At 48.7% G+C, this 27,974-nt stretch overlaps 1 protein-coding gene across 1 annotated transcript; it reads left to right on the forward strand.

The window, feature by feature from the left end:
* The first annotated feature begins 166 nt into the window (after positions 1–166).
* NALF2 (NALCN channel auxiliary factor 2) lies at positions 167–27,759 on the forward strand. Its single transcript, XM_047845071.1, has 3 exons — positions 167–1,982; positions 26,663–26,834; positions 27,234–27,759. The coding sequence occupies exons 1-3, from the start codon at positions 1,122–1,124 to the stop codon at positions 27,617–27,619; spliced, it is 1,419 nt and encodes a 472-aa protein (XP_047701027.1). The 5' UTR covers positions 167–1,121; the 3' UTR covers positions 27,620–27,759.
* The last annotated feature ends 215 nt before the right edge of the window (positions 27,760–27,974 follow it).

The following is a 27,974-nucleotide window of genomic DNA, read 5'->3' on the forward strand; positions in this document are numbered from 1 at the left end:
GGAGCGGGCGGATGAACGGAGGCGCTGAAGTGAATGGAGTTGGGGGTGGACTGGAAACATCCCCAAACAGCACAGGCTGCGGCCGGCGGGGGCTGGGGAGCGGGGGGGGGCGGTGAGTCCTGAGGCGCAGGCGCAGTCGGGGCCCCAGTCCCGCTCCCTCCTCCTCTCAGTGCCTCTTTCTCCGCCCCGCTCCCCCGCACCCCCAACACACTCGCACTCTGGCTCTCAAGGTGTTCTCCGCACAGCGGAAGATGGCGACAGACTGAGGGGGCATGGCCAGCGGGAGCCACGGGGCCGTGCCGCTTGGCGGCCGCCACAGCGGTGCTAACGGGAGACGGAAGCGAGAGGCGCACTAAGTGAAGCCCCGTGTCGGCGTCCGGTGCCTGTGGCGCCGCCAGGAGCCAGGTGGCCCGCCCGAGCCAGAACTCTGGGAGCAGCAGGCGCGGAGCCGGAGCGGAGCCGGCCCGGGACCGGCCCGGGCGAACGGCCAGAGCGCGAGCGAAGCCCGAAGGGCCGGGCAGTGGGCCGGCCGGCAGGCCTAGGAGGGCGCAAGCGAGGCAGGGAGCGGCGCGGAGCAGGCAGCAGGCGGGCGGGCGGACGAGCGGGCGGGAGCGGCGCGGCGCGGCGCGGGGCGAGCGAGCGGAGCGCGGTGGCTGGGCCCGCACGGCGGCGCTGAGGGGCGCAGAGCTGCGCTGAGCGGAGACGGCCAGAACAGAGTGCGAGCCGGGCGGCCGCCGGCGCGGAGTGGAGTGGCGCGGAGCCGAGGGCAGCTGAGGGGCCCGACACTATGAGGAGTGCGGCGCCGCCGCCGCAGCCGCCACCGCCCCAGTGCCCCGCACCGCCCCCCGCCGGGACACCGGGCAGTGCCTAGCGGGCCGGGCGGCGGCGCCCAGACTGCGAGCGAGGGAGCACGGGAGGAGCGCGGGGACGGCACGAGAGCACCCCGCGACTCTGGCCTTGAGCGGGGCCCCGGGCCGGTGGCCTGCCTCACCATGCAACCTCCGAGGTAGAACCTGGACGGCGCCAAGGAGCGCGAAGCGGCGCGCAGCCCGCTCGCCCGCCAGTGACGGCCGTCCGGCCGCGCGCCTACCTGATCCCTCCAGCCCGGACCCCCCTGAAATATGTTCAGGGGCGCTTGGATGTGGCCCGGGAAAGACGCCGCCGCGCTGACTATCTGCTGCTGCTGCTGCTGCTGGGCTCCCAGGCCAAGCGACAAACCTTGCGCTGACTCTGAGCGGGCGCAGCGATGGCGACTGTCCCTGGCGTCCCTGCTCTTCTTCACCGTGCTGCTCGCTGACCATCTGTGGCTGTGCGCGGGGGCCCGGCCCCGGGCCAGGGAGCTGAGCAGCGCCATGCGGCCGCCCTGGGGGACCGGCCGGGAGCGGCAGCCGATGCCTCCTCGCGCGGTGCTGCCCCTGCGGCCGCCGCCGCCCGGCGAGCCCAGCGCATCCCCGGGCACTTGCGGCCCCCAATACAGCAACCTGACCAAAGCTGCCCCCGCTGCCGGTCCCAGGCCGGACTGCGGTGGCGTCCCAGAGCCCACGGGGCTGGACGCAGCTTGCACCAAATTGCAATCTTTGCAGAGACTTTTTGAACCGACTACTCCAGCCCCCCCACTGCGGCCCCCTGACTCCCCTTCCCGTGCCCCGGCCGAGTTCCCCTCCGCCAAAAAAAACTTGCTCAAAGGCCACTTTCGGAACTTCACTCTCTCCTTTTGCGACACCTACACGGTCTGGGACTTGCTGCTGGGCATGGACCGCCCCGACAGCCTGGACTGCAGCCTGGACACCCTGCTGGGGGACCTTCTGGCCGTGGTGGCCAGCCCAGGCTCCGGGGCCTGGGAGGTGTGTAGCAACTGTATCGAGGCGTACCAGCGGCTCGACCGACATGCTCAGGAAAAATATGACGAGTTCGACCTCGTGCTGCATAAATACTTACAGGCAGAAGAGTACTCAATCCGGTCCTGCACGAAAGGCTGTAAGGTAGGGACTGGCGTCCGCGGGCACACCACCTACCTCGGCGGCGGGAGCGGTGGCGGTGGGACCCGGAGAAAAAAGGAGGTCTCCGCCTTCACCTCTTCCCATCACCCCCACCGTTCACAGTAGAGCACTAAGAATGCTACCTTGGGACCCTCCCCAGAGAAGGGGCCTCAGGGATTCAGGTCAGTTAACCACCTGGCCAACTTCTATTAATTCCGGGTTTGGGCACCTTCGGATTGGGGCTTCCTGGTGCCCCGCCCCCGCATGAGGAGGGAGGGGTCACAGACAAAGGGGTGGAAAGAGGGATCTGGCTCCCCAGTCTTCATTCTCAGCCAGTGGTGTCCCCTTCCTTACCTCGGCCGGAATTGAATGTCCTGGGACTGACTGGTGCAGGGGGAAGGCCAAAAGTGGAAGGAGAAATATTTGCCAACCTAAACCTCACCCTCTGGCCCCTGCCAATGGGTGAGAGGAGAGGCATTCCTGCTGGTGGGGCACCAGGCTCTATTGACCTTATATGACCTGAGGTGGAGCCCAGGGTTGCCTGTCTTGTCCCAAGGAGGGAACCTGCCAGGTCCTTGTCCCTGATAAAAGGAGTTGGGAACAGGGCACAGCAGCTTGTGGGAAGGCCACTGGAGGCTGGTGCATTACAAAACTCCTAGTGCCTTCCCAGTACACTGGGGTAGCAGTGGAGGGGAAGCTGGCTGTCTGGCTGCTAGGAACAGGCATCCAGAGGAGAGGGGAGGCCGCAGCAGAATGGGCCTGCCTAGGGCAGAGCTGGGTATGGAGAAACTTCTTGACCCTCAGCAGGGTCATTCTGGACAAGAGGTGCATGGCGGCTGTAAGCATTTTGGGATGTGGTGCTACTGCCCTGTTTGCTCAGCCTGGCCAGGTGGCCTGCCTTGGGGAGAGAAGAGAGCAGCAAGGTCAAAGGGTCAAGTGAGGAGGAGACCAGGTGGGGTGGTGGCCTCACTCATCCTGGAGCTAGGGGCCAAGAGCTGGAGAGGGAGACAGTGACTCCTATCCTCACTTGTCTCCCTCTGAGGCCTTGGGGAGGGGCAGAAAGTGCCCCCTTTCCATGAAATGTGACCCCCATGGACTTCTTCAGGGTTCCATGCTCTTCGTGAGCTTCTTAAGGATTGGGCAGGGGATTGGGGAGAAAAGGGGCAGCTCCTTGCTCCTGACTTCACTTTCTCCTCCTTTTTCCTGTTCTCGTAACCTAGCAGTCTCCCTCCCGCCTCCCTCTGCCTCAGCTGACTCACTGCCTCACTCACACTACCAAATGAGATATTCCACTTCTTAAAGGTGTACAGACAGATAGACAAACACACACTTCCATACACCACCACCACCACCCCAGGCAAAGTCATACAGAGATATAGAGAGATTGTCGCACCCACAAACAGTGCCATAGAAGCAGACACCGTGTCCCCCACAGGCGTGTCTCCCCACGATGTCAGAGACACACAGGTGGAAGAACTGTCATATGAAGAAGGACATGTTTTGTCATGTAGACACACACCCTCGATGTCAGTAACAGATATACACTCGGTGAGAGCAGAGGGATGTGGTCCACTAGCAGACAGAATAATAAAGGATGTTTATCTTTGTGGCCCTCCCTCCAATCCCATGGCCCCAATCATTTTTCTTCTCTTCTGTCACCAGGATGCCTGAGAGACCACACCACAACTTTCCCATGGGTTTATTTTTCCTATATTATAGTTGCCTTCAAGCTCTGTCTGATGCCACACTAAATAATGATCCCTCATATTACTTATTTTTACCAAGCAGTTTGATGTAGGAGAAAGGATGTTCTGGATTCAGGAGGCCTTATCACCTCCGCCACTTGTTAGCAGTGTGACCTTGGGCATGTCACTTCACTTCTCTGAGCTTCCATTTCCTCATGTGTAAAACGGGGACCCTAATCCTCACTCTGCCTACATCCTCAGTCTTTTGTGAGATTTAAGTGGGAAGAGATAGCTGATAGTGTTTTGTAATAATAATGTAACATCTGACATTGATGTTGTGCTTAGGGTTTTACCCTCACTCGCATATATTATGAGATCACAACTGCCCAGGAGGATGGCAATACCAGCACCATTATCCCCATTTCACAGATGAGGAAACTGAGGTGCAGGGGGAATCCAGCAGTTTGTGTGAGGTCACTTAGCTGATGCGTAGGAGTGCCAAGCCTCCAACCTACATGTTCTGCAGAGGAGCACAGGCATGCTTTTGCCGTAGCCTCCCATCAGGTTCCCCTTGGCTGAAGCCCTCCCTGCTCTCCTTTGTCTCCTTGTCACTGTCACTCTCTTGCTCTCCCTCTCAAGTGAACTCTGCCTGCTCTCCTGCTGCCAGATGTGCTGGGAGAAGGGCAGTGCCAGCTTTATCCTAGTCTTTCCCCCTCGTCTTCAGCGCTGTCTCCCTCAGCTGAGGCATAGGCCCCCAGGACTCTGGATTGCAGCTGCATTATGGGCACTGAGGGAGAAGGCAGCCCTGCTCTGCTCCTACCTGCAGCCCCTCTCTCTTCACCCCACCATTCCACCTCTATCCCAGTCCTTTTTGCCAATTCCCAAGCCTGCCCCTAGGCTCCAAGCCCTCCTGTCCAGCCCCTGCCCCAAAGGGGATCCTTTGGAGATGATGCCCCATCCTCAAAGCTTCTCCTGGGTAGAGAGCCTGTAGCCCAGGCCAGGGTGAAGAAGCTTCCTCTACTTCTGGAAACCAAGCTTGGAACCCCTGGTCCAGGGCCAGGTAACCGCCCCATTCCTGGGGCCCTGTCCTGAGTGTCTCAGTCAGATCTTTCCGGGGCAGCCCCAGAAACCCTGTTCTCTTTTTCGGCAACATTCTGCCCCTGTTTTGGGCCATGCAGGCCCCCACGAATCATACCTGTCCTCACTGCTGCCTGTGACACCTCCCAATTTAGTACCAGCTGGAACATTTCCTTAATGTGCGACTGACTTCCTCTCGCACAGTAGGGGATGTTAACTTAGGCAGGCCGCTGCCCACCCCCACCCCGACCTCTCCCAACCTCAGGCCGGTGCTCCACCCCTCCCTCATCTCCTTGTGCACACACCCTCCCCCTAAGCTCTTAGCTCCCCCTCCCCTTGGCCCTCACTCCCAGCCCTTCCCGTGGTTACTGGACAGCCACCTCACTCCCCCATAGGTCTCCCCCGTCCCAACCCTGCCAGGCCGCTGCCTGCTGCTGATTGCCTTTTCCCCCACCTCTGCCCCTTTCCTACTCAAAATTCAGGACGTTGCGACTACGGGGAGTGGTGGAAATGAAAACAAAACCCTGGCTTCTTCTTTCATAATTCTCATCCAAGAAGGGAAAGAATCCCAAGAGGACAATTAGCTCTCTTACAAGCCATAGGGCCACATAAGTAAAGGTTGGTGCCAAGGAAGGATGTGATAGTTCTACTCTATTCTGGATAGGCTTGAACCCACCTGGCAAACTGTGTGTGTTTCATTCTGGATCTCACACTGAGCAGGTCGGGAGGGGGCTGGAACCTGAGTTCTCCTGGACAGAGTTGAAGCAGCTGTTTCAACAGGCGAAAAGGAGACTCAGGAGGATATGGTCTCTGACTTCCAACCTCAGAAGAGCTGTCACGGTGCAAAGGAGGCATGTCCTGCTTAGCACCCCCCCCCCCCCCCCCCCGCCAGGGACTTTGTAGTGAGAAAGTCCTGGGTTCCAACTCAGCTCTTTTACTTATTACCTGTGTGACCTTGAGCTAGGGACTTCAACTCTCTGAGCCTCACTCATCTCATCTGTAAAATGGAGTGAATTCATCATAACAGCCCTGTGAGGTCATCATTAATGAGAAGTCTGCACAGTACCTAGGCCTGGCACATCAGAGTTGCCCAGTTAACAGCTTTTTTCCTTCCAAAGAGGGAACAGACTGCCTTCGAAGGAAATGACCTCCTGCTCCCAGTAAATGTCTGGCCTGATTCAGGCAGACTCCTGGAGGAAATGCCATGGAGATGACTCTAACTCCAGATTATGGGGGGGAGTTGGACAGGTGACCTCTGAGGTCTGTTTCAGTCCAGAGTTTAGGCCCGTGAGCAGATCCTGCTCCCTGAACAGGAGCCTCGGATGGGAAGGGCCAGAGAGAGGGGCCTGACACACAGAGGAGGGGACTGCCAGAGCCAGCACCTTGCCTTCTGCCCATACCCATTGGGGCCTTGCTCTTCCTCCACTCTGGCTGGCAGCTGTTTCTGCCTCACTGCCTTCCTTTCTCCTCCCACCTGCCACAGCTTTCCTGCCAAGCAGGACTCCTGGGCTGACACTGATACTGAGAGCAGAGAGCTCAGGTCACTGGGCAAAGGGCAGATGCCCCAAGTTGGCCAGTGGTCCCTGTTGTCACTCGAGGTTACATGCTAGGAGTGCCCCACAGTCGGCCTCCCTGACCCAGGGTTCTTGAAGGCAGAGAGGAATCCCTGGTCCATGCTGGGGGTGGGGGGAGGGAGAGACAGTTAAGAAGGGGCCTCCTGGGAACCATGGGAAAGCCTCCGCTGGGGAGGAGTCTCTAAATCCACAGAAGCTCATTGCCCAGGAATGTGAGCATTGGGCTTCTGGGAAGAGAAGGGCCAGAGAAGAGGCAATGTGCATAGCTCAGACAGGGATATAGTGGATTCGACGTGGGAGTAGGAAAGTGACCTCATGCTGCCCACACCTCTCCAGACCCCTTCACCCCCATCCTGACCTACCCCCACCCCCACATTCTTCTCAAATTTTAGCCCACACCCAACCCACATACCAATGGCCACACAACCTTTCCAATCTCTTAGAAGATCATGCCAGAGCATTCACAAGCTGCACCCACACCTCACTTTCTTATCCCTACCCCTACACCTACACTCATCCAACCCCCACTTCTCCCAGCAGTTACGTCCATCCCCTCACCCCATCTCCCCTCCCACCCCACTCCCCTCATCACCCACCTCTACCACACACCCCTCCCAACTTTTACCCCATGTTCTTCCCCTCTCTGGCTCCTTGCCCTAACCACTCCCTCCTGCCACCCTGCACTGTACCTCTTTCCCTTGATAACCTCCATGCCCCCTCACCCCTTGCATCTCTCACACCCCATTCACACTTCACCTCCCTTATCCCCATCCGCTCTCCTGCACCCCCTTCCATCTTCTGGCCCCCTCTTCTGTCTTCTCCCTCCCTCCTCCTCTCCCTTTCTGCTTTCATGTCCTCCCTGCCTTCCTGCTCCCTGCTCAGGGTAGACATGTGTATGTGTGACATGCACACACACTTAGACACACACTCACTTGGACACACAATCTTCTTCATGGATACTTCCCATCCTTCCCACAGGCTGGTGCCTGACTACTATAGTCACCATAGCAACGGGAACCTCCAGGAAGGATTCGCTGGTATCTCCTGAAGGTGGGGGTGGGGGGAGCTAGGTGGAGGAAGGGAGCCCAGCAGCCTCCCACCTAGTCTCATGGTCTGCTGGAAAAGTCTGCTGAACACAGTGGAGGTGGGGTGAGGAAAGGGAAGACGGTGGGCGGGACTGAGGATAAAGGAGGGTCAAGGACCTCAGAACACATCACTAGCCTGAGAGGGTGCTTCTAAGTCATATAGGTGCCTGTCGTCTCCTCCCTAGGCATTGGTACCTCAGGGAAAGGACACACCCACCCCTCCGTGTGTAGGTGGGTATGTAGGAGGACATCTCAGGCTCAAGGGTGGGAGTTTGCCCTAGAAAATCTTCTCCCTCAGGGCAGTTCTTTTGTGTTCCCACCCTCTGAGGCTGTTTACCTGCTGTCTGCCCAGGCAGACTGGGCATCAAACGTGCCTTCCACCCCCACCTCAGCTCTTGTCTCAGTTTCATGCACATCCCAGCTGCAGGTGTTTGCTAGAAAGCCAGGGGCACCTTCTGATGGGGTCTAGACAAATATGGGCTTCCAGAAGTACCATTCTCCAATGCTGACCCGGGAGGTCTCTGGAGAATGGGTATGTTGTGTTCCTGTGATTAGAGGCACGTACACCAAAGCTTATGCCAGTGGCCAGGGATGTGGGATCAGACTTTTCTCCCTAGGCATAAGAGGGGGTTCAGAACAGCCTGAATTTTTGACACCTTGAGCCAGGTAGGTGCTTAGAGGGGAGAGCAGGGGCACAGGCAAGCTGCAGCTGGCCCTGGGGAGGGAAGGAGTTACTACAGACTAATAGGGGCTGCCAGGACCAAAGCTCCTGCTCAAATGGATTCTGGAGAAGGGAGCTGGAACCTGAGCCACAAGTCTCTGGGCTAGAAGGCTAGGCAGACTGGTGCCAAAGCAGAAAGGGATAAGAAAGGGAAAGGGGGCTTTTGAGTGCCTGGGAGATTACAGGGGCTTTATAGGTGTCCATAAACACATTTAAATCCTGACAGTCATCCTAGCTGGTGGGTACTATCATTATCCCTACTTTACAAATGAGACAACTGAGGCTCAGTGAAGGGAAGTGACCCACCCATGCCACACAGCCCAAAGGTGGGGGGACTGGGATACATAATCAGGTCTGTCTGTTCTTTCCCCAGAGCACACAAGTATAAAGAAAATGTTAATGGTGTCCTTCAGCTGTCAGATACAATGCCCAGCTGGCTACTGAGAGTCTGGGCTGCAAAGCCACACTGACCTCAGAGGAAGTCCAACAAGGCCTCTTGGCAGCTTGGGGTACCCTGGAGTCACTCAAATGCAAAGTGGGGATCCACCAAAATCCTCTTGGCTTGGTACCCCAGTCTCTTGTCCTTGGGACCCAGCAACAATCACCAGTACCCTCTTGGGATAGTGACAGAGGATGGGTGCCAGGAAGGGAGGTGTTTGCTGCCTTCTTTTTCCGTGGGCTCTACAAAAGAGGTGGGAAGCACTGGGCTCCCCTTGCCTGGAGGGAAGGTATTCCCTACATTCTCAGCCTCACCCACTAGAAAGACCAACCAGTGCAGGAGAGGAGAAGGTCCTCCTCAACAGGCCTGGTGCAGGCCTGAGCCCCACCCAGCACCTGCTGGGAGAGCTGGTAGGGGAAACAGTGAGACCTTGTCACCCCAGAGCCTGATGACGCCTGTCCTGAGCTTTGGACACCTAGTTCCCTTGCCAGTGTTTTGGTGAGCCCTGGCCTGGGATGGCTAGGCTTCTCTGGGGGAGTAGAAGGAAGTGCCAACTCACCAAGTGCTGCTGCAGAGAGACATGTAGTGGTATGGGGGTTACCATTGTTTCCTGTCTTCTTATTTGGTTTTCAGCAGATAGCATGGCCACCTGGCAGATCTGTAAAAGGTGAATGTATCTGCTTAGGGTTAAACTCAACTAGAACTTCTAACACCAAGTGAAGCTTCCAGAATTATAGACTCAGAGTCTTGCAAAAATACCCCTTTTTCCAATTACCAAAGACATGCTCTTTGAGAAATTTTGAAAATAGAAGTACAATAGGTAAAAGGACCCAGAGACACTCCTAATGTTATAGTGTATCTCCTCCTAATAGGTCTTTTTCTGGCATATATATTTTTTTAGTTTTTCCATTATAGTAAAATATACATAAGATAAAATTTACCATATTAACCACTTTTAAGTGTACAATCCAGTGACATTAATTACATTTGCAATGTTGTACAATAATCACCACTACCCATTTCTAAAACATTTTTATTCTCCTAAGCAGAAGCTCTATAGCCATTAAACAATAACTTTCCATACCTCCCTTCCCCAGCCCCCAGTAGCCTCTATCCTATGTTCTGGCTCTGTGAATTTGACTATTCTCAGTACCTCATCTACGTGGAATCATACACTATTTGTCCTTTTGTGTCTGGCTTATTTCATTTAACATAATGTTTTCAAGGTTCATCCATGTTGTAGCATGTGTCATTCCTTTTTATAGTCAAATAATATTTTATTCTCTGGATATACCATATTTTGTTTATCCATTCATGTCTATGAGTACTTGGGTTGTTTCCACCTTTGGGTAATTATGAATAAAGCTGCCATGGACACTCATGGACAAGTGTTTGTGTGGACATATGTTTTCATTTCCTTTCATCTTTTGGCTACTGTGACTAATGTTGTTAAGAACATTGGTGTACAAGTATCTGTTTGAATCCTTGCTTGCAATTCTTTGGGGTATATACCTAGATGTGGACCTGTTGGATCACATAATTCTATATTTACCTTTTTGAGGAATCACCACACTGTTTTCCACAGCAGCTGCACCATTTTACATTCTTCTCAGCCGTGCACAAAGGTTCTAATTTCTCCACATCCTTCCCAGCGCCTATTATTTTCCATTTTTTGAGAATAGCCATCCTAATAGATAGAAGTATCTATTTTTACATAGTTGAAATCATAGTTGTTCACCCTGCTCTTTTAAAGTTACTGTTAAAGTTATGCCAAGTATCTTTCCATGTAATTAAATATTGGAAAACATCATTCTTGATGTTTTCAATATTCTATCACAGGAATATAGTGCAACTTATTTAACTAGGCTCCTATTGTGAGATATTTACTTTACTTCCAACTTTTACTATTACAATTAATGCTGTGATGAATATCTTTGTTCACAAATCCCTGTCAGATCTATGATTCCTTTTTTTAATAAATGCTATGTCAATCATTTCTTTATTTCTCTACTTTGCTGAGTTTCTTAAATCACAAAATAATGCATACTCATGGACCAAATCTAAAAATACAGAGGTTTATGCCCTGAGGTCATTGATGTTAACAATTCCGTGTGTATCCTTCTGCCCCTCTCTCTGAGCTTACATAAACATTTGCACACCAAATGACTTTTTCTTTCCTTTGTTTTGCATACAAATGGGAGCATAAACATTAATTCTGCAGGATGAACATTTGGGACTAGTCTAACACAATCAAAGAGTCCTACTCTTTTCAAGGCTCTTGACATACAAAATTTCTGTCTTACCAATTTCTTTCCAGAAGGGTTATATCCATATCTAGTTTATATCCTTGCCACAAGTGTGGGACTAATTTACCACCCTTTTCCAGTATTGAGTATCATATTTTTAAAGCTTTACTAAGTTGGGGTTGAAAAAATGGCAGAGCATTGGCTTTTAATTTGCATTCCTTAGGTCAAAAATTTGTTTTTCTTCTTTGTAGGCCATTTGTATTGCCCATTTTGTGAATTGTCTGTTTATATCTTGTGTGTTTCTTTTATTGATTTATATGTACTCTTTTATATGTATGAATAGTTTTAACCTTTTTCTGATCACATTTGTGTCAGTTGTTTTTTTCATTTGTTATTTCAATCTTAGAGCTGAAAGGAGGGAATGGAAAGAAAAGAACTATCCCAGGCCCTTAATTCTTACATCTACCTTGGGAAGTGCAAAAATATGTATCCCTGTTTTACATAGGAGAAGACAGGTTCAGAGAGGTTAAGTAAACTAGCTCAAGGTCATTCAGCTAGTAAGAGTTGGAGCTGGGATTTGAGTCCAGGTCAAATCCAGGGATTTGATTGCCAGAAGGCAATGGTACTGCCCAATCTGTGCCAGTACAATTAAACTATAGGTAAAGCTTTGTGCTAGTTGCCTTGCCAACATAATTTATAGAAAGGTAAGGATAGGTGCTTTTATTATCTCCATTTTGCAGGTGAGGAAAATGTAGATCAGGGAATTTAAGTCACTTGCTTGAGGTTTCATAACTGGTAAGAGCAGACCTGGGATTTGACTGCAGGACTGAGTTTAAAGATGTTTGACCCTGTCTTCTCCTCATACATGCTGCCTCCCTAGGGATCATCATCTTGGATCCAAACTAAGGCCCAGAGAGGGAAAGTACTTTGCTCATAGCCACATAGCAAATTAGTGGCTGAGTCCCTGCCTCCTTGCAGGTGACTTGTCCAAGTTCACAAAGCTAGTACTGGCAGAGCCAGAGTCTGAACCTAGCTTTAGCTAACTCTCCATCTGACTTAAGCAAAGGCTTTGCAGTGAAGAACATTTATGGGGCAACCTGGGTAGGAGAGATTAGGTAGAGTGCCCTGAGGCCTTTCTGAAGGAATGGACTCTTGCATTGGAATCTTCCAAGGCAAAACTGTTCCAGAAGCCCCTAAATGATAGGACCCGTGACAGGACAGCTAGTGTCCATAGCCAAGAAAACCTTTCTACAAGGAGACAGCCTTCCCTTCACCTGCTGCCAAAGATTAAAGCAGAAATAGTGAGCCTTCAGCTGTGGGTAGGAAGCTGGTGGGTTTGGATGAAACAAAGCAGTAGTTGCTTCTTCTCAACATCTCCATCTCCTAAGTTGTGTGTTTGTGTGTGTGTTTAGAGGAAAGTGGGAAGGGAGTGCTTTGATGGGAGAGTGGAAATGGTCATTCGTAGCCCCTAGTACCCAAACATTCTTCCCTTCACATCCCCTTACAAAGAAAACCTTATTCATACAAGAAATGGGCTGCATACACTGACTTTAATTTTTTTTCAAATTTTTAAAATGTTTTTAATGTTTATTTATTTTTTGAGAGAGAGAGAGAGAGACAGTGCAAGCAGGGAAAGGACAGACAGAGAGGGAGACACAGAATCCAAAGCTGGCTCCAGGCTGTGAGCTGTCAGCACAGAGCCCGATGTGGGGCTCGAACTCATGAACTGCAAGATCAAGACCTGAGCTGAAGTCAGTGGCTTAACCGACTTAGCCACCCAGGTGCCCCTAAATACACTGACTTTGGAAAATCACTCTCACATCCAGTCCTAGAGATCTTTCCCCAACTTGACCTGAAATTCTATCAAAAAGATTTAAGTAACCAGCTAATTATTTTAATTGTAATAGTGAAATGGAGAGGTACCAGCCAAGGGGCAATACGGGATATAAGAGCTTGGGCACTAAAGTCCAGGTAAATCTGGCTTTGAAATCTGTCTTCTCCATAAAATAATTGCTGAGATCTTGAACATTTTCTTTCACTCTCTTAGAACCTCACTTTCTTCACACTTGAAATTACAAAACAGGGTCATTGTGATGCTTAACTGACCTACAACATGCTAACCTCTTAAGACTACAGTGCCTATGAGATGGAAAATGCTCATGAAATGGTAGCCACCATTATTATTATTCACTGTGACCTTTGGCAAGTTATGTACACTCTCTGGTCCTTCCTATTTCACCTGTAAATATGTCTCCACCTCAGGGGGTAGTTGTGAGGATTCAAGGAGTTAATAAATGTCAGTTGCTTAGAACAGAGCCTGACATATAGCAAGCACTTAACAAATGGCAGCTAGTTATTATTCTTACCTTAATTAGATGTGTTTAATCCAAATGACTGTTTAATACCCAATTGAGATTGACAATACCAAGATGGACTGCTTAAGAGATGGGAAAGGTAATTTGGGAGCAGGTGAAGTGTCTGGCATGGGAGTGGGAGGTTAGGAGCCAGAAGGCAACTGGAGAGATTCTAGAAGTGAGGGCACAAAGACATGCTTAGGTTGAGGAAGAAAGAGGCAGAGATGGAAGGACTCCAAAGCCTTGATTCACCTCATCCCTAGAGACCAAACACAGCTGACAGATCCTTTTATCAGGTCTCTGTTCTCCTCAGCCTCTCATCTGTCTATCAAGGTACTGCATTTGGGGAATGAAGAAGGCAGGGTCAGGAAGCTGGTTTCACAATGATCCCTGCAGAAGGCTAGAGATTGCTTTCTGGGCCTGGGCCCAGGACTAGCAGTGTGTGGCAAACACCTGTGCCTGGGAGGGGGCAGTGGGATTTTATGCTGCATATGTCTGTGTGCAGCTCAAAGGAAGCAACAGCTGTCACTGTCACACTGGCAACATTCCTGTGGTGGCCTGCATAGCCATTGGGCACAGAAGCCCCCAAAGCTCCTTTCCTCTCACATTAGTTCCTCTCTTTGGCTATAGGACCACTCATTAGTTCTGTTGGCCTGTTAAGCTTACATGGCCCAACCTCATGGCCCAGGCAGTGGTAATGGAGTAGATGACCCAGGACTGGGTAGTACAGGACCTGGGGCTTTGGGCCTGAGTCTGGTGAGGTTGGTCAGATTAAGTCTTGGAGATTTTTGTTTTATTGTTAAGAAACCTGTATAAGCTACATATGTATACTCATTCTTCAGAATGAGTGTTACAGAAATTCTCTTACCTTTTTCTTCTAATATTTATCTCTACATTTCTAGTGATATGCCAGTTCTGCTATTTCTTGACTTTTCTGTTTTAAATATCAGTGTGTGTATATGTGTATGAAAGATATGTATAATTTGTCTTTTAAATGCTAAATATAGATCTCAATGCTTAAAATTAAAACAGAAGCCTTCTGCTCAACCCTAGAGCCTCACTCTTTAGACTTAAATATTTTCAAATCTCTTAGCTGTTTTTTCTGATATTTACCCCCACAGTTCAAAATGGCATGCCAATGCTATTTCTTGATTTTTTTCTGTTTTAAATATCTATTGACTTTATTAGAGGCAGATTTGCTCTCTTACTATCAGCAGCACTGTATGTGTACACATACTTCCCCTCCCTTCATACATCCAATATTGGCATATCACAACTTCTGACTTTAAGAGTATTCCTTTTTTACATCATTAGGACTATAAATATTGTTCACAGCTGAGTCATGTAGAATACTGGATTACATTTTCTTCCTTGGTCAACTTGTTTTCTTGGAGTTAATATTTGCCTCTTTTTTCTATTTGCTTAGTTTTCTAGGACTTTTTGCTAATGCATCTCCAATTTCCCCATCAGAGCTGTAAACACTAAGGGCAATGCACAGATAATTAAGATAAAATCCCTGTCCTCAGGTAGCCTACAGTTTCAAGGATTTAATTTATACAGATGTCTTACCAGAAGGCTTGGGCTCCTTTCAGGGACTTTGATCTAGGCTATGTCTTTGATCCCACACTCCAGGCAGGCCTATCTCTTTCCATCTCTCTCAGCTGAATTTGGATTCACACAGTGAATTTGGATTCACAGTCCTCCGGAGAGCAAATGTGGTTTTAGTCTGCATTAACAGAAACAGAGCTTCCAGGCCAGGAGGGCTGATACTTCTATTTGATTGTGTTGATAAACTCTATTTGGGTATTGGGTTCAGTTGCAAGGGACACAGAAAAATAGGAACTCATCTGAATATGAAGAACCAGGATAGAAGAGAGAACTAGAAACCACATCCTATGAAATAATTGAAAAAACTGGGAGTATTTGGCTTCTTAGAAGAGTAGTCTACACATAGCTATCTCCATTTTTCTTCCTTCACATTCCCTTTTAAATTGGCTTCAGTCTGGTTTCTGCCCCCAGTGATCCCCTGAAACTGCTCTCACCATGATGGGACTGCCAGCATGTTTCTGTCTGAATCCTTATCTGCTGACCACTCCTTCATCTTGGAAACTCTCTCCTCCCCTAATTTTCAGAAAAAAAAGAGCCACTCTCTTCTGTTTCTCCTCTAATCTTTTAAGCTACTCCCCTATCTTCATCAGATTCTCTTCCTCCACCTTCCCCTTAAATGTTAGTGATTTCCAGGGATCCACTGTTGGTTCTTTTCTCTCTGTGCTCACTCTCCCTAAGCAATAGCATCCACTTCTTTGGCTTTCACTATTGCTTTATCAGTCAGGGTGAGCTACATTATGCTGTGATAACACACAACTCCTAAACATCTGAGGCTTAGCACAACAGTTATTTCTTGCTCACCATACATGTCTGAAACAGGTCAGCAGGGATCATCTGCTCATGATAGTCACCAAGAGACCCAGGCTAGTGGAGGACAGGAGCTTCTCAATACTGTTTCCATAGTCAACAGCAGAGGGAAGAGAATGGCAAATCATATACCAACTCTTAGAGCTTCTCCCCAAAAATGATCCATGTGACTTCAACTCACATTTCATTGGTCAAAGTAAGTCATATGGTCATGCTTATCTTCAAAGGGTGGGGGAAAGTACAGTCCTACCATGTTTCTAATGATTAACCCTATCCCTTGGTGATTTGTCTCTAGCCCAGATCTTCCTTCTGAGCTCAGACCATTATATCCAACTGGCTCCTGGACATTTATACCTACCTAACCCACATATACTTCAAAGTCAATATGGCCAAAAACTTTTTTTTTTATATTTATTTTTTTAAATGATTGTTTTATTTATTTTTGAGAGAGAGAGGGGGAGACAGAGAATATGAAGCAGGCTCTGTGCTGACAGCAGAGATGACAGCCCTCTAATGCAGGGCTTGAACTCATAAACCATGAGATCATGACCCAAGTCACAGTTGGTTGCTTAACCAACTAAGCCACCCAGGTGCCCCATTATGGCCAAAAACTTAATTCATCTTTTGCACCCCCAAATCTACCTCTCTTCCTGATTTCCCTTCTTTAATGAAAGAAACTACTATTCATCCTGACACTCAAGCCAGAAACCTGGTAGTCATCCTGGACCCCTCCCTCTCCCTCATTCCCTACCCCCATAAGTTATCTTGTTGGTTCTACCTCCTTGACATCTCTTCTCATCCACCCCTTCTCTCCACTTCTTAATTGTGCTGCTACTGCCTTAGTTGAGGTCCCCATCATCTCTCACTAAGATTATTGCAAAAGTTTCCTAACTGGTCTCCCTACCTTCAGTCTTGATGCCTACACTCCATCATCCATACTTTCAGATACAGTCTGTAAAGTTAGCCACAGAAGTGATGATAAGTGATCTTTTAAAAAGCAATTATTTAAAACTCATTAAAAGCTTTCAGTTCCCTATAAGATGAAGTCCACATCCTCCTCAGCATCCGGAACATATCATAATATGGGCATGGCCTTCCTCTGCAGCCTCACCTCCTATTACATCTCCCTTTGCAGCCTCTAATTATGCTAAACTACCTACAGTGTCTGAACCCAGCACTATTTCACACCTCCAGACCTTTATACCTACTGATTCCTTTGCTTGAAATACACTTATCCCTGCCCTATTCCACCTAGTGAACTTGTACTAATTTTTTCCAAGACCCAATTCAAGCCTCTCCCACATGGAGATGTTTTCATGTCCCCAGCATTCAAAACAGTTGATCACTCCTCCCTCTATGCTAACACTGTACCAAGCACATACTACTTACTTATCACAGTGACTTATAATGATTGGTTCACATTGTTGTCTCTCCTTCTTCTTAAAGATAGCAATCTTATCTTCATCATCTGTAGCCCCTCCCCCCCATCACAGCGCCAGATAGTCAGAAGACGTTCAGAAAGTGATCACTGCACGAACAAATGAATGGGAAGACCTGATTCAGGGAAGTTTACAAATAACTTCAGGACTATCAAAGAGGATAGGAAGCTGATTATAGAGCTAGTAGGAGCCATGAGTAAAGCCACAGAGAGGGCATTAGCTCAAAAGAAGGAAGAACTTCTTTTACTGTTAGAGTTGTCTGAAGATATGGGCTGCTCTGGGAGAGAGTAAGAGCCCTGTGACAATAGTGTTTGGCAGTGATGTTGGAATGGAAATTCCAATAGCAGACAGGGAAGTGTCGTGATGACTCTCACAGTCACTTCCATTCTGGAGTGGTCATAAACCTGCCTCTTCTGCTCATGTAATTGATATGGATCACCTAGGCTCCTTAAGAGCTGCCCCTGCATTAGGAACACCACTTTTCACTAACCAGGCTGCTCCTGGCCAAGCCAGGCCCACCCAGCCATTGGCCTTTGAGCAGATGGCCTAGGAAGCTTGGATGTGTGAGGTCCTTCTGGAACTGCAGTGGCTTTAAGTTCTTACCCACCTCTCATCCATCTCACCTGCCTTTCTTCCAAGCTAGGTCAGGCCACTTTGACCCATGACTGCTCATTCTCTGAAGCAGGAAAGCTGTTGCTTATTTTTATATCCACTTAAGTAAAGCCATATTATCCACCTGGATTTGCCCTGTCATGCCTCTAATCCCAGTCTGACTCTGCCAATCCCAGTGACTACAGCTGTCTCCAGAGTTATGTCCATGATCTCCTTCCCCCAAACTGGAGACTGACTTTGACCTTATCCTTTTCAGATCCAATTCTTTGAAAGCCCAGAATCAGGAATAGGAGCACATGGCTCTTTTCAGACTCTGCCCAAGGAGGTACCTCACACAATTCTAAGTGTGCTGATGGATGTGGTGCAAAGAGGCAAGGGGTTAGTTGTCAGAGTACCCATTTTAATCTTGGCTTTGTAGTTGATTGCCTGCATGCCTCTGACTTCCTAAGCCAATCCCTTTTACTGGGCCTCAGTTTCCCCTTAGGTAAAATCTGGGGGTAGGGTGGTTACTTGTTTGCAGTGGACAGTGGATTTCATCCCCAAGTCCAGCCCAGATTGCTGCTCTGTCTCCATGGGCTCTGCAGCGGCAGCTCCTGGCCAAGGGTCCCAGAAGTACATTAAGAAAACAAGCAACCATAAAAAGAAGGTCTGTAGGGAGGATTTGGATGGGGAAACAGGCCCTAGGGACATTAGCAAGTTGGAATCCAGGAAGGAAATTGCCGACTTTCTGGTTGGCAAGAACAGAAGCTCTCCTCTCTGGATGGTTTTCCAGCTCTTAAACCAAGGAGTCCAGGATGCCTCCTCTTTTTAAACCCTCTGGCCTTGAGTCTTGACTTTGGTCTGTGTGCCTACCTACTCACTTTTGTGCATTCACACAGCACCCTGGGGGCCAGGAGAAGTCAGATACGTCTTTCCAAAGGAGCATAGTGATGAGAAGGCCCTGGTCAGGGCTGCAAGCCAGGAAGCAGGAAGGTAAGGCTTTCCAGGTTCTCCTGGTCCTCCCTAAACTGGCCGCTCCAGAGCCCAGAAGGGGTTGGGATCCCCCTCATCTTTCCCGCTCCCATTTCAAGAGTTCTTTAGCAGCCCAGCTGGGAGGAGGGGCGGGATAGCCTTCCCAGCTTCCTTTTTGGGTTAATTGGTGTTCCCTCTAGTTACCTCCTGCTTCCTTACCCTCCCAGTTCCCATAGCAACTTGGCTGCAACAGCCAGAACTTGAGTGAGCCCAGAGGTGGCCTGACTGAGGTGGGAAAGGGAGATTCTTTAGGAAAAGGAGGGCACTTTCAGGTCAGGTCTTCCAACCCCACCCATCCTCTGCTGCTACCTAGAGGGTCCAGGATGGTTAAGCTCAGAGGACAGGACATGATGAAAAAGGCTTTTCTGCCAGGGCTGGAGTCTGAAGAGCCTGAAAGCCCAGAGCCAGGCTGGTTCTCTCTTCCCCTGCCCATGCATATGGGCACAAGGGTGTGCCCTGCCCCTGCATATGGAATTTGCAGTTATTGGTAGGATTGTCCAGTCATTGGTAGGCTATTGGTAGGATAATCCTGGAGTTGGAGTCAAGAAACCAGATTCAAATTTTCTCCCTCTGCCAGTATTTTATGTGACTATAAACAAGTCATTCCCCTTTTCCTGGGCCTCAGTTTCCTCATCTATGAAATGCAAGTAGAGGGGCTAAACTGATAGTTCCCTGCATATTAAAATTACATAGGGTATTTTGAAAAACTACATGTGTGTGGGTCCCACCCACAAGGAATCTGACTTAGTTGGTCTGGAGTGAATTTTTTAAAGACCCTCCGAGTGATTCTAACATGCAGCCAGCGTTGAGAGACTAGAGCAAAAGACCTCCAAGGGTCTCCCAACTGACTGTTGTCTGGTTCTGAGACATTTCTTCCTTTTCCTTACATGCCCCACCTCCAGCAAGCCCCACAGCTTCCCTAACCCTGGATGTCTTGGCTCTTCCCCATCCTTATGGATGAGTATTGAGGCTGCCCCCGTGACTGCCCAAACAACCCGGTGGCCTCTGGCTCAGTCCTCACACTGATGAGTCAGGGCAAGCTACTTAGGCCCGGTGAGGGGAAAGGGCTGCAGAAACTGAGGCAGGCTTGCTGCCCAGGTGGTAGCCCTGAGAGCCAGACTTTTCACTGGAGAAGGACCCCAGACCACCTCTGAAGCAGGTGAGTCAGCAGTGGCCTCAGCTGGCCCTCTGTGAGGCCAAGAAATTGGATTACCTCTCAGCTCCTGTTTGCTCTTCCTCCATTCCCCTCATTAGTTCCTTGCCTGTTCCTGCCTAACCACCCACAGACCTGGTGTCCTCCTCAGGCAATCTGCTCACCCACTTGTTGCCATGGTGACCCAGGCTTGGGGTATGGGGCTTGAGGGAGGGTCTTCTAATTAATTAGAAAGACCACACTCCCACTGTCAGGCCACCCCTCTCCCAACCCCTGCCTCCCCCTCTCCCTCCCAGAGCATACAGGTGAGTGCCCAGCCACCATAGCCTGTTATTAGGCTAATCACAGTTGCCTGGGAGGAGGGCTGCAACTCCAATTGGGCCTCCTCACCTAGGAACAGAAATATTTTTTTTAAATATAATTTATTGTCAAATTGGTTTCCATACAACACCCAGTGCTCATCCCAACAAGTGCCCTCCTCCCTGCCCATCACCCACTTTCCCCTTTCCCCCACCCTACCCCCATCTACCCAAAGTTTGTTCTCAGTCCTTAAGAGTCTCTTATGGTTTGCCTCCCTCCCTCTCTGTAACTTGTTTCCCCTTCCCCTCCCCCATGGTCTTCTCTTAAGTTTCTCAAGACCCACATATGAGTGAAATCATATGGTATCTGTCTTTCTCTGCCTGGCTTATTTCACTTAGCATAATACCCTCCAGTTAGGAGCAGAAATATTGAGCTGAAAGAGCCCAGGGAGAATCCTACAGAGACAGAGACCTCTGTACTCAGTCGGTGGAAGAAGGGGCAATTGCACATACTTTGGGGTGAGGATTGAGGAGGATCCTGGGTCCAAGCTGCTGAGATTGGGGCAATGGCTATGGGCAGAGCTTCACCTTTGCACTTGGTCCCAAAGATGGAGGGTGTTCTCTGAGGCACTAGGGCCCTTAGCTGTGGGGATTTCCTTTCCTTTCTTGCCTTGCATTTGTTTATTTTACCCTCCTTCTGCTTTCTTGTATCCCCATCTTCCTTACCCAACTTTATTCCCCTTCTCTCTCTTACCCTCATCTTTGTTACTTCATCTTTCTTACCCCTCCTCTTCACAGCCCCCTCTCTTATGTCCCCACCCTCTTATCCCCATGCTCTTTCTTATGTTTCATTTTCTCTCACCCTTATTGCATCCCTTTACCTCTCTTACCCTCCATCTCTTATTCCTCTGCTGTTTCTCCCCAGGCATACCCCCATCACCACCATTTCTTACTCTCCAACTACCCACTCTTTCTCACCCTCTCTTTCTTACACACTCCTGCCTTGTACCCCCTTACCTCACTGCCACTCTCTTCTATCCTTTAACCCGCACTCTTACCCCTCCACCTCTCTCTTACCCTGCCTCTTACCTGCACTTGATCTTTTACATCCTTATTTCACTCCCTTCTCATTCCTTTGCACGTAACTTTCACCCCCAAAATTTCACTTTTAAAGGTTTATATAAATAAAATTTAGCACAGGTGTGCAAGAGACATGTGTACAAAGCATTGTTTATAACAATAAAAACTTGGAAATAAATGTCCATCCACAGGAGGTTGGCACCCTTCCCATGCATTTACTTACCTCCATATTTCCACTTAAGCTGTTGCCTCAGCCTGGAATGCCCTTTTGTCTCACCTCTACCGATCCCATCTAAAATCCTACTTTGAGGGGCACCTGGGTGGCTCAGTCAGTTAAGTGTCTGACTTCGGCTCAGGTCATGATCTCACAGTTTGTGAGTTCAAGCCCCGCATCGGGCTCTGTGCTGACAGCTCAGCTGCTTCAGATTCTGTGTCTCCCTCTCTCTCTGCCCCTGCCCTGCTTGTGCTTTGTATATCTCTCAAAAATAAATAAACATTAAATTTTTTTTTAAATCCTACTTTCAGTTCTAGGTCAGCTGTTATCTTCTCACTGATTGCTTTCCCAACTTTTCTATTTGATTCCCTCCAATGACCAGTGGTTTACCTCTCCTACAGTATAGATCATATGCCATAGATTCAAATTAGATGCATCCATCGATGAAACTGGAATTTCTTTGAGAGTAGGGACATGTCCTCATTGACTTGTCCCGTTCATTCAATAAACAGACCTTTTTATGTATATTGTGCTACAGACACAGTGGTCAATAAGTACACAATGGTCAATAAGACAAACCCATGTCTGCTCTCATGCATCTCACATTTTAGTGAAGTTGTCTGAGAAAAACAAAACAAGGATGCAGACAAAATCATACTTGTGGTGAAGAAACAGTTAAGAAAAAGAGGGAATAATGAGAAGGCATCTTCTAGCTAGAGGGGTTAGGGAGACACTCTTTGAGGAGGTGACATTTGAACTGAGGCCTGAAAGATGAGAAGGACCTAGTCATGCCAAAAGTGGGAGGAAGAACATACCAGGCCAAGAGAACAGTATGAGCCAAGGCCCCAAGGTGGAAAGAAGTAGGACATGCATTTTTTTCTTTTCAAGGAAAAGAAAGAAAACCTATGCATGTGGAGCATGATGAGCTTGAAGGGAGAGATAGGAAATGAGGTTGGAAAGCCAGATGGGAGCCAAGTTTTGCAGGGGCTTGAAGTCTGTGGTCAAAAGTTTGGATTTTATTCTAAATGCATTGAAGGGTTTGAAGCAAGGGAGTAATATGATCTGGTGACATTTTGAGATCACTCTTACTCCTGTGTGAACAGTGGATTGGAAAAATAAAGAGTAGAGGTGGGGAGGCCACACAGGAGACTGTTGTACAGGTGACAGACAACAGTGACCTGCACGAAGTTTTGGACGTGGAGTAAGAATGGGCATGTCTGCATCCCCAAAGGCAAGGGATTTAAAGGAAAAATGAATTACTGGGACCTTATGAAAAAAAAAAAACTTCTGCACAGCAAAGGAAACAACCAACAAAACGAAAAGGCAACCAACGGAATGGGAAAAGATATTTGCAAATGACATATCGGACAAAGGGCTAGTATCCAAAATCTATAAAGACCTCACCAAACTCCACACCCGAAAAACAAATAACCCAGTGAAGAAATGGGCAGAAAACATGAATAGACACTTCTCTAAAGAAGACATCCGGATGGCCAACAGGCACATGAAAAGATGCTCAACGTCGCTCCTCATCAGGGAAATACAAATCAAAACCACACTCAGATATCACCTCATGCCAGTCAGAGTGGCCAAAATGAACATATCAGGAGACTATAGATGCTGGCGAGGATGTGGAGAAACGGGAACCCTCTTGCACTGTTGGTGGGAATGCAAATTGGTGCAGCCACTCTGGAAAGCAGTGTGGAGGTTCCTCAGAAAATTAAAAATAGACCTACCCTATGACCCAGCAATAGCACTGCTAGGAATTTACCCAAGGGATACAGGAGTACTGATGCATAGGGCCACTTGTACCCCAATGTTTATAGCAGCACTCTCAACAATAGCCAAATTATGGAAAGAGCCTAAATGTCCATCAACTGATGAATGGATAAAGAAATTGTGGTTTATATACACAATGGAGTACTACATGGCAATGAGAAAGAACGAAATATGGCCCTTTGTAGCAACGTGGATGGAACTGGAGAGTGTGATGCTAAGTGAAATAAGCCATACAGAGAAAGACAGATACCATATGTTTTCACTCTTATGTGGATCCTGAGAAACTTAACAGAAACCCATGGGGGAGGGGAAGGAAAAAAAAATTAGGTTAGAGTGGGAGAGAGCCAAAGCATAGAGAACAAAACTGAGAACAAACTGAGGGTTGATGGGGGGTGGGAGGGAGGGGAGGGCAGGTGATGGGTATTGAGGAGGGCACCTTTTGGGATGAGCACTGGGTGTTGTATGGAAACCAATTTGACAATAAATTTCATATATTGAAAAAAAAATAAAGTTCAAAAGCCAAAATAAAAATAAAAAAATAAAAATAAAAAAAGAATGGGCATGTCTGCATGTGGGGATGCAGGGAAAGAGAGGAATAAGGCTGACACCTAGGTTTCTGGATTGAATACCTGGGTAGATGGCCATGGAACTTCATTGAAATGTTCAAAACTTGGGAGTGAGGGGTAAAAAAAATGCAAGAACTTCATGTTAAGACTTAGAGCATGTTAAATGTGAGATGCCAGCAAGTTATCAAAGTATCAAACAACACTTTGGGGTGCCTGAGTGGCTCAATCAGTTAAGCGCCCAACTTTGGCTCAGGTCATGATCTTGCAGTCCGTGAGTTGGAGCCCCACGTCTGGCTCTGTGCTGACAGCCCAGAGCCTGGAGCCTGCTTCAGATTCTATGTCTCCTTCTCTCTCTGCCCCTCCCATGCTTTGTCTCTCTGTCTCTCAAAAATGAATAAATGTTAAAAAACATTTTTTTAAGTATCAAACAACACTTTGTTTCTCAGGGGGTCGATTTGCTACTATAACCCACTACTACCTACCACCACCACCCATCACCACCCTCTGCTTTAGAAAAGGCTGTTGTGGGGACACATTGTGAAAGTCCATGTCCATGGTAAAGTTATTTGTATTTCCCTGTAAATGTTTAAAGCTCGTGTAAGAAGCACTGACCATGTTGCGCATAGTGTGATTGAAAGGCTTCTGCCAGCAGAGTGACCAGGACCCTTGTTCAAAATGCAGAGTCCTAAGCCCACCTTAGTCTTCTTGAAGCTGAATTGGAGGAAGTCATCTGCATATTGAACAAGTGCCCCAGGAGTTTCTGAGGTCCGTTGAAATCAAAGAACCATTGCTATGAGAAACAATCATGAGAAGGTGCCCCTGAAGATATGAGGAGGATGTGAGCAGGGTAACCCCATCCATGAGAGCTGCCTGGGCATCCTGTTAAAATGCAAGTGCTGAAGTGGTGGGTTTGGGGTGGGGTCCGGGATTCTGCACTTCTCACAAGATCCTAGGTGATGGTGATGCTGCTGGTCCAGGTCCACACTTCCAGTAGCAAAAAGCTATATCAGTGGTTCTCAATGGGAGATGATTTTGCGTGATCCCCAGGGGACATTTGACAATGGCCAGATATATTTTTTGTTGTCACAAAAATGGGGGGGATTAACTGACAACTACTGGGTAGCGTCAAGGAATGCTGCTCAGTATCCTATTATGCACAGGATAGCCCCCCTCAAAAAAGTATCCAGTCCATGGGTGTTTACCCAAAGAAAATGAAAACACTAATTTGAAAAAGTATATGCATCTGTATGTTTATTGCAGCACTGTTTACAATAGCCAAGGTATAGAAGCAGCTTAAGTGTCTATCGATAGATAAATGGATAAAGAAGACAGGTGTGTGTGTGTGTGTGTGTGTGTGTGTGTGTGTGTAATATAAAAGAATGAAAATAAAAGTCATAAGGGGCACCTGGGTGGCTCAGTTGGTTAAGCATCTGACTTCAGCTCAAGTCATGATCTCACAGTTCATGGGTTCAAGCCCCGCATTGGGCTCTGTGCTGACAGCTCAGAGCCTGGAGCCTGCTTTGGATTCTGTGTCTCCCTCTCTCTGCCCTTCCCCTGCTCATGCTCTGTCTCTCTCACTCTCTCTCTCTCTCTCTCTCTCTCTCTCAAAAATGAATAAATATTAAAAGAATGAGATTGTGCCATTTGAGACAACATGGATGGACCTAGAATGTACTATGCTAAGTGAAATCAGAGTGAGACAAATACCACATTCATTTTCACTTATATGTAGAATATAAAAAACAAAACAAATGAATAAACAAATGAACAGCAATATCAGACCTAGAAATACAGAGAACAAACTGATGGTTGCCACAGCAGAGGGAATGAAGAGACAGGTAAAATGAGTGAATGGGAGTGGGAGATACAGGCTTCCAGTTGTGGAACGAATAAGTCCCAGGAATGAAAGGCACAGCACAGGGAGTAAAGTCAATGGTATTATACTAGTGTTGTATGGTGATGGATGGGAACTACAGTTGTGGTGATAGAGCATAGAGTTGTTGAGGTACTAAGTTGTACACCTGAAACTAATGTAACATGGTATGCCAACTATACTTCAATTGAATTAATCAATTAATTAATTATAAAATATTTTAGAATTGTCCAGTCCAAAGTGTCAGTAGTGTCACTGTTGAAAAACTCTGGGCTTATTGATAGCCAAACAGTATACAGCAGGGAACCTTTCCTAGCTAGGACCCAGTGCCTGGTAGGAATGGGATAGATGAGGAACAGGAAGTATACTGTGGAATGAAACTGCAAAGCAAGGTTTCCAAAAGAAAGGTGGCATCTGCTCCACACCAGGGCTGAAGCCAACAGGACAGAGCATGGATTAACTAGGGCTTGAAAGCACATGTGGTGCCTGGTAAGGCAGATTCCTGTTTATTTAAAATAACCCCTCACATTTGTATCACACTTTAGAGTTTACAAAACATTTTCATATGTGTCATATTATTTGATGCACATAACAACCTAATGAGGTAGAGGAAGGATTATTATGTCCATCTCTTTCTTGAATTTAGAAACTTAACACCATCAGCCAAAGGAATGTTTGCTGAATTGGACAGAAACAAAATTTACCTCACTGTCAGTGACTTCAGACAAGCCAGGATAGCTCCTTGGCTTGACTACAAGAGCAGGGTTGGATGGGATGATTGGTAACGCCCTTTCCAGCTCTGACACAGGAGTAGTTTTGTGATTTTACCAATGAGAAAATTGTAAGTCTTGGAGGCCTGCAGATTAGGGGACTTGGGAGTTTGGACTATGAGATGAGAGATTTTAATGTAGCATGTAGTGGTCTTGACCCAAACCCTTCTTCTTCTCCACATCTTGGATCCTGGGGATGGGTGGGTGGGCAATTACACTCCTCCTTCATCCCTTTCCTTTGAGGTAGGAAGGGGCTGGTGCCTGGGCTGACACTCTTTCCTCTCCCCACAGGCTGTCTACAAGGCCTGGCTGTGCTCAGAATACTTCAGCGTGACCCAGCAGGAATGCCAGCGCTGGGTGCCCTGCAAGCAATACTGCCTGGAGGTGCAGACCCGGTGCCCCTTTATACTCCCTGACAATGAGGAAATGGTGTACGGAGGGCTTCCTGGCTTTATCTGTACAGGTAAAGGCAGAAAACTGGGAAGGAGGGAGAAGGCCAGGGGCCTAGGGCAGGTACCAGGTTGGGGGTGTGGGAGCAGGGAGGACAACAGGGAAGTCAGATTAGAAGAAGGTTAGTGCCTTGAAGACTTGACAGTGAGGTCCCCAGGTTGGGATAGGGTCAAGAGGAATAGAGCACAGGGGCCATCTCTATCAACAACATGCCCTGGCCAAGGAGTCATCCCAGAGAAACCATCTCAGGTCCCTGGGAGAGAAGTGTCCGGAAAGGGTAGGTGCTGAGGGGTCAGGGGAAAGGAGTCTTGGGCAGGGCTACCAGAGCACTCCCAGCTTTGAAAATCTCCTCTCTAGGAAAGCCATCTGTCCCCTTAGCACCCCACCACACACCTTCCTTATCCATTGGCAGGGTTGCTGGATACTTCGCCAAAGCGGCTGGAAACCAAGTGCTGTGACGTGAAGTGGGTCTCCTGTGAGTCGGAGAAGAAGAAGTTCAAGGAGACTGAGGCCCCCAAAACCCACCACCAGCAATTCCACCACTCCTATTTCCACCACTACCACCAACAGTACCACCACTACCATCCCCGCCATGACCCTCCAGGCCACATCAGCCACAAGCCCTCCATGCTGCCGGTCTCTGGGGGCTCCCGCCTCAGCCCCAGCAGGATCCGGCTGTATGTCCTTGTTCTCATGCTCCTCCATACCATGGTGTCCTTCTCCAGTAGCCAGGGTGGTGGAGGACTGGGGCTGGAGGCACTGCCTACCCTAGATGAGGGCCTGACTCGGGAAGAGTGACAGCAGGGAGGGAGGACAGACCTCCACCACACACTGACAGCAGCTCCAGCCCCCCAGGGGGAGGGGGAGGGGCTCCTCCCATGGGAGGTATAGGACCAGGTGGGGGGCGGGGGGAAATGGGGGGCCACACATCACCCCCAGCCTACCCCTACCCCAAAAGCAGCTCCGACAGAATGGCCAGAGGGCCCCAGGGAGCTGCAAAACTCATCCGGGAGTAAAAGGCAGGAGCAGCAGATGCCCCCCCTCAGGTCCCCATCTATGGGGCTTAGCAAAAAAAGGGGGGGAGTGGGGCTAGAAGTACCCACTCCTGCTGAGAACCCTGACCCCAGGGAAGGAGGCTACTCACCCAGCCTTG

Source organism: Prionailurus viverrinus, chromosome X, assembly GCF_022837055.1.
Source record: "Prionailurus viverrinus isolate Anna chromosome X, UM_Priviv_1.0, whole genome shotgun sequence".
Lineage (NCBI taxonomy): Eukaryota > Metazoa > Chordata > Mammalia > Carnivora > Felidae > Prionailurus > Prionailurus viverrinus.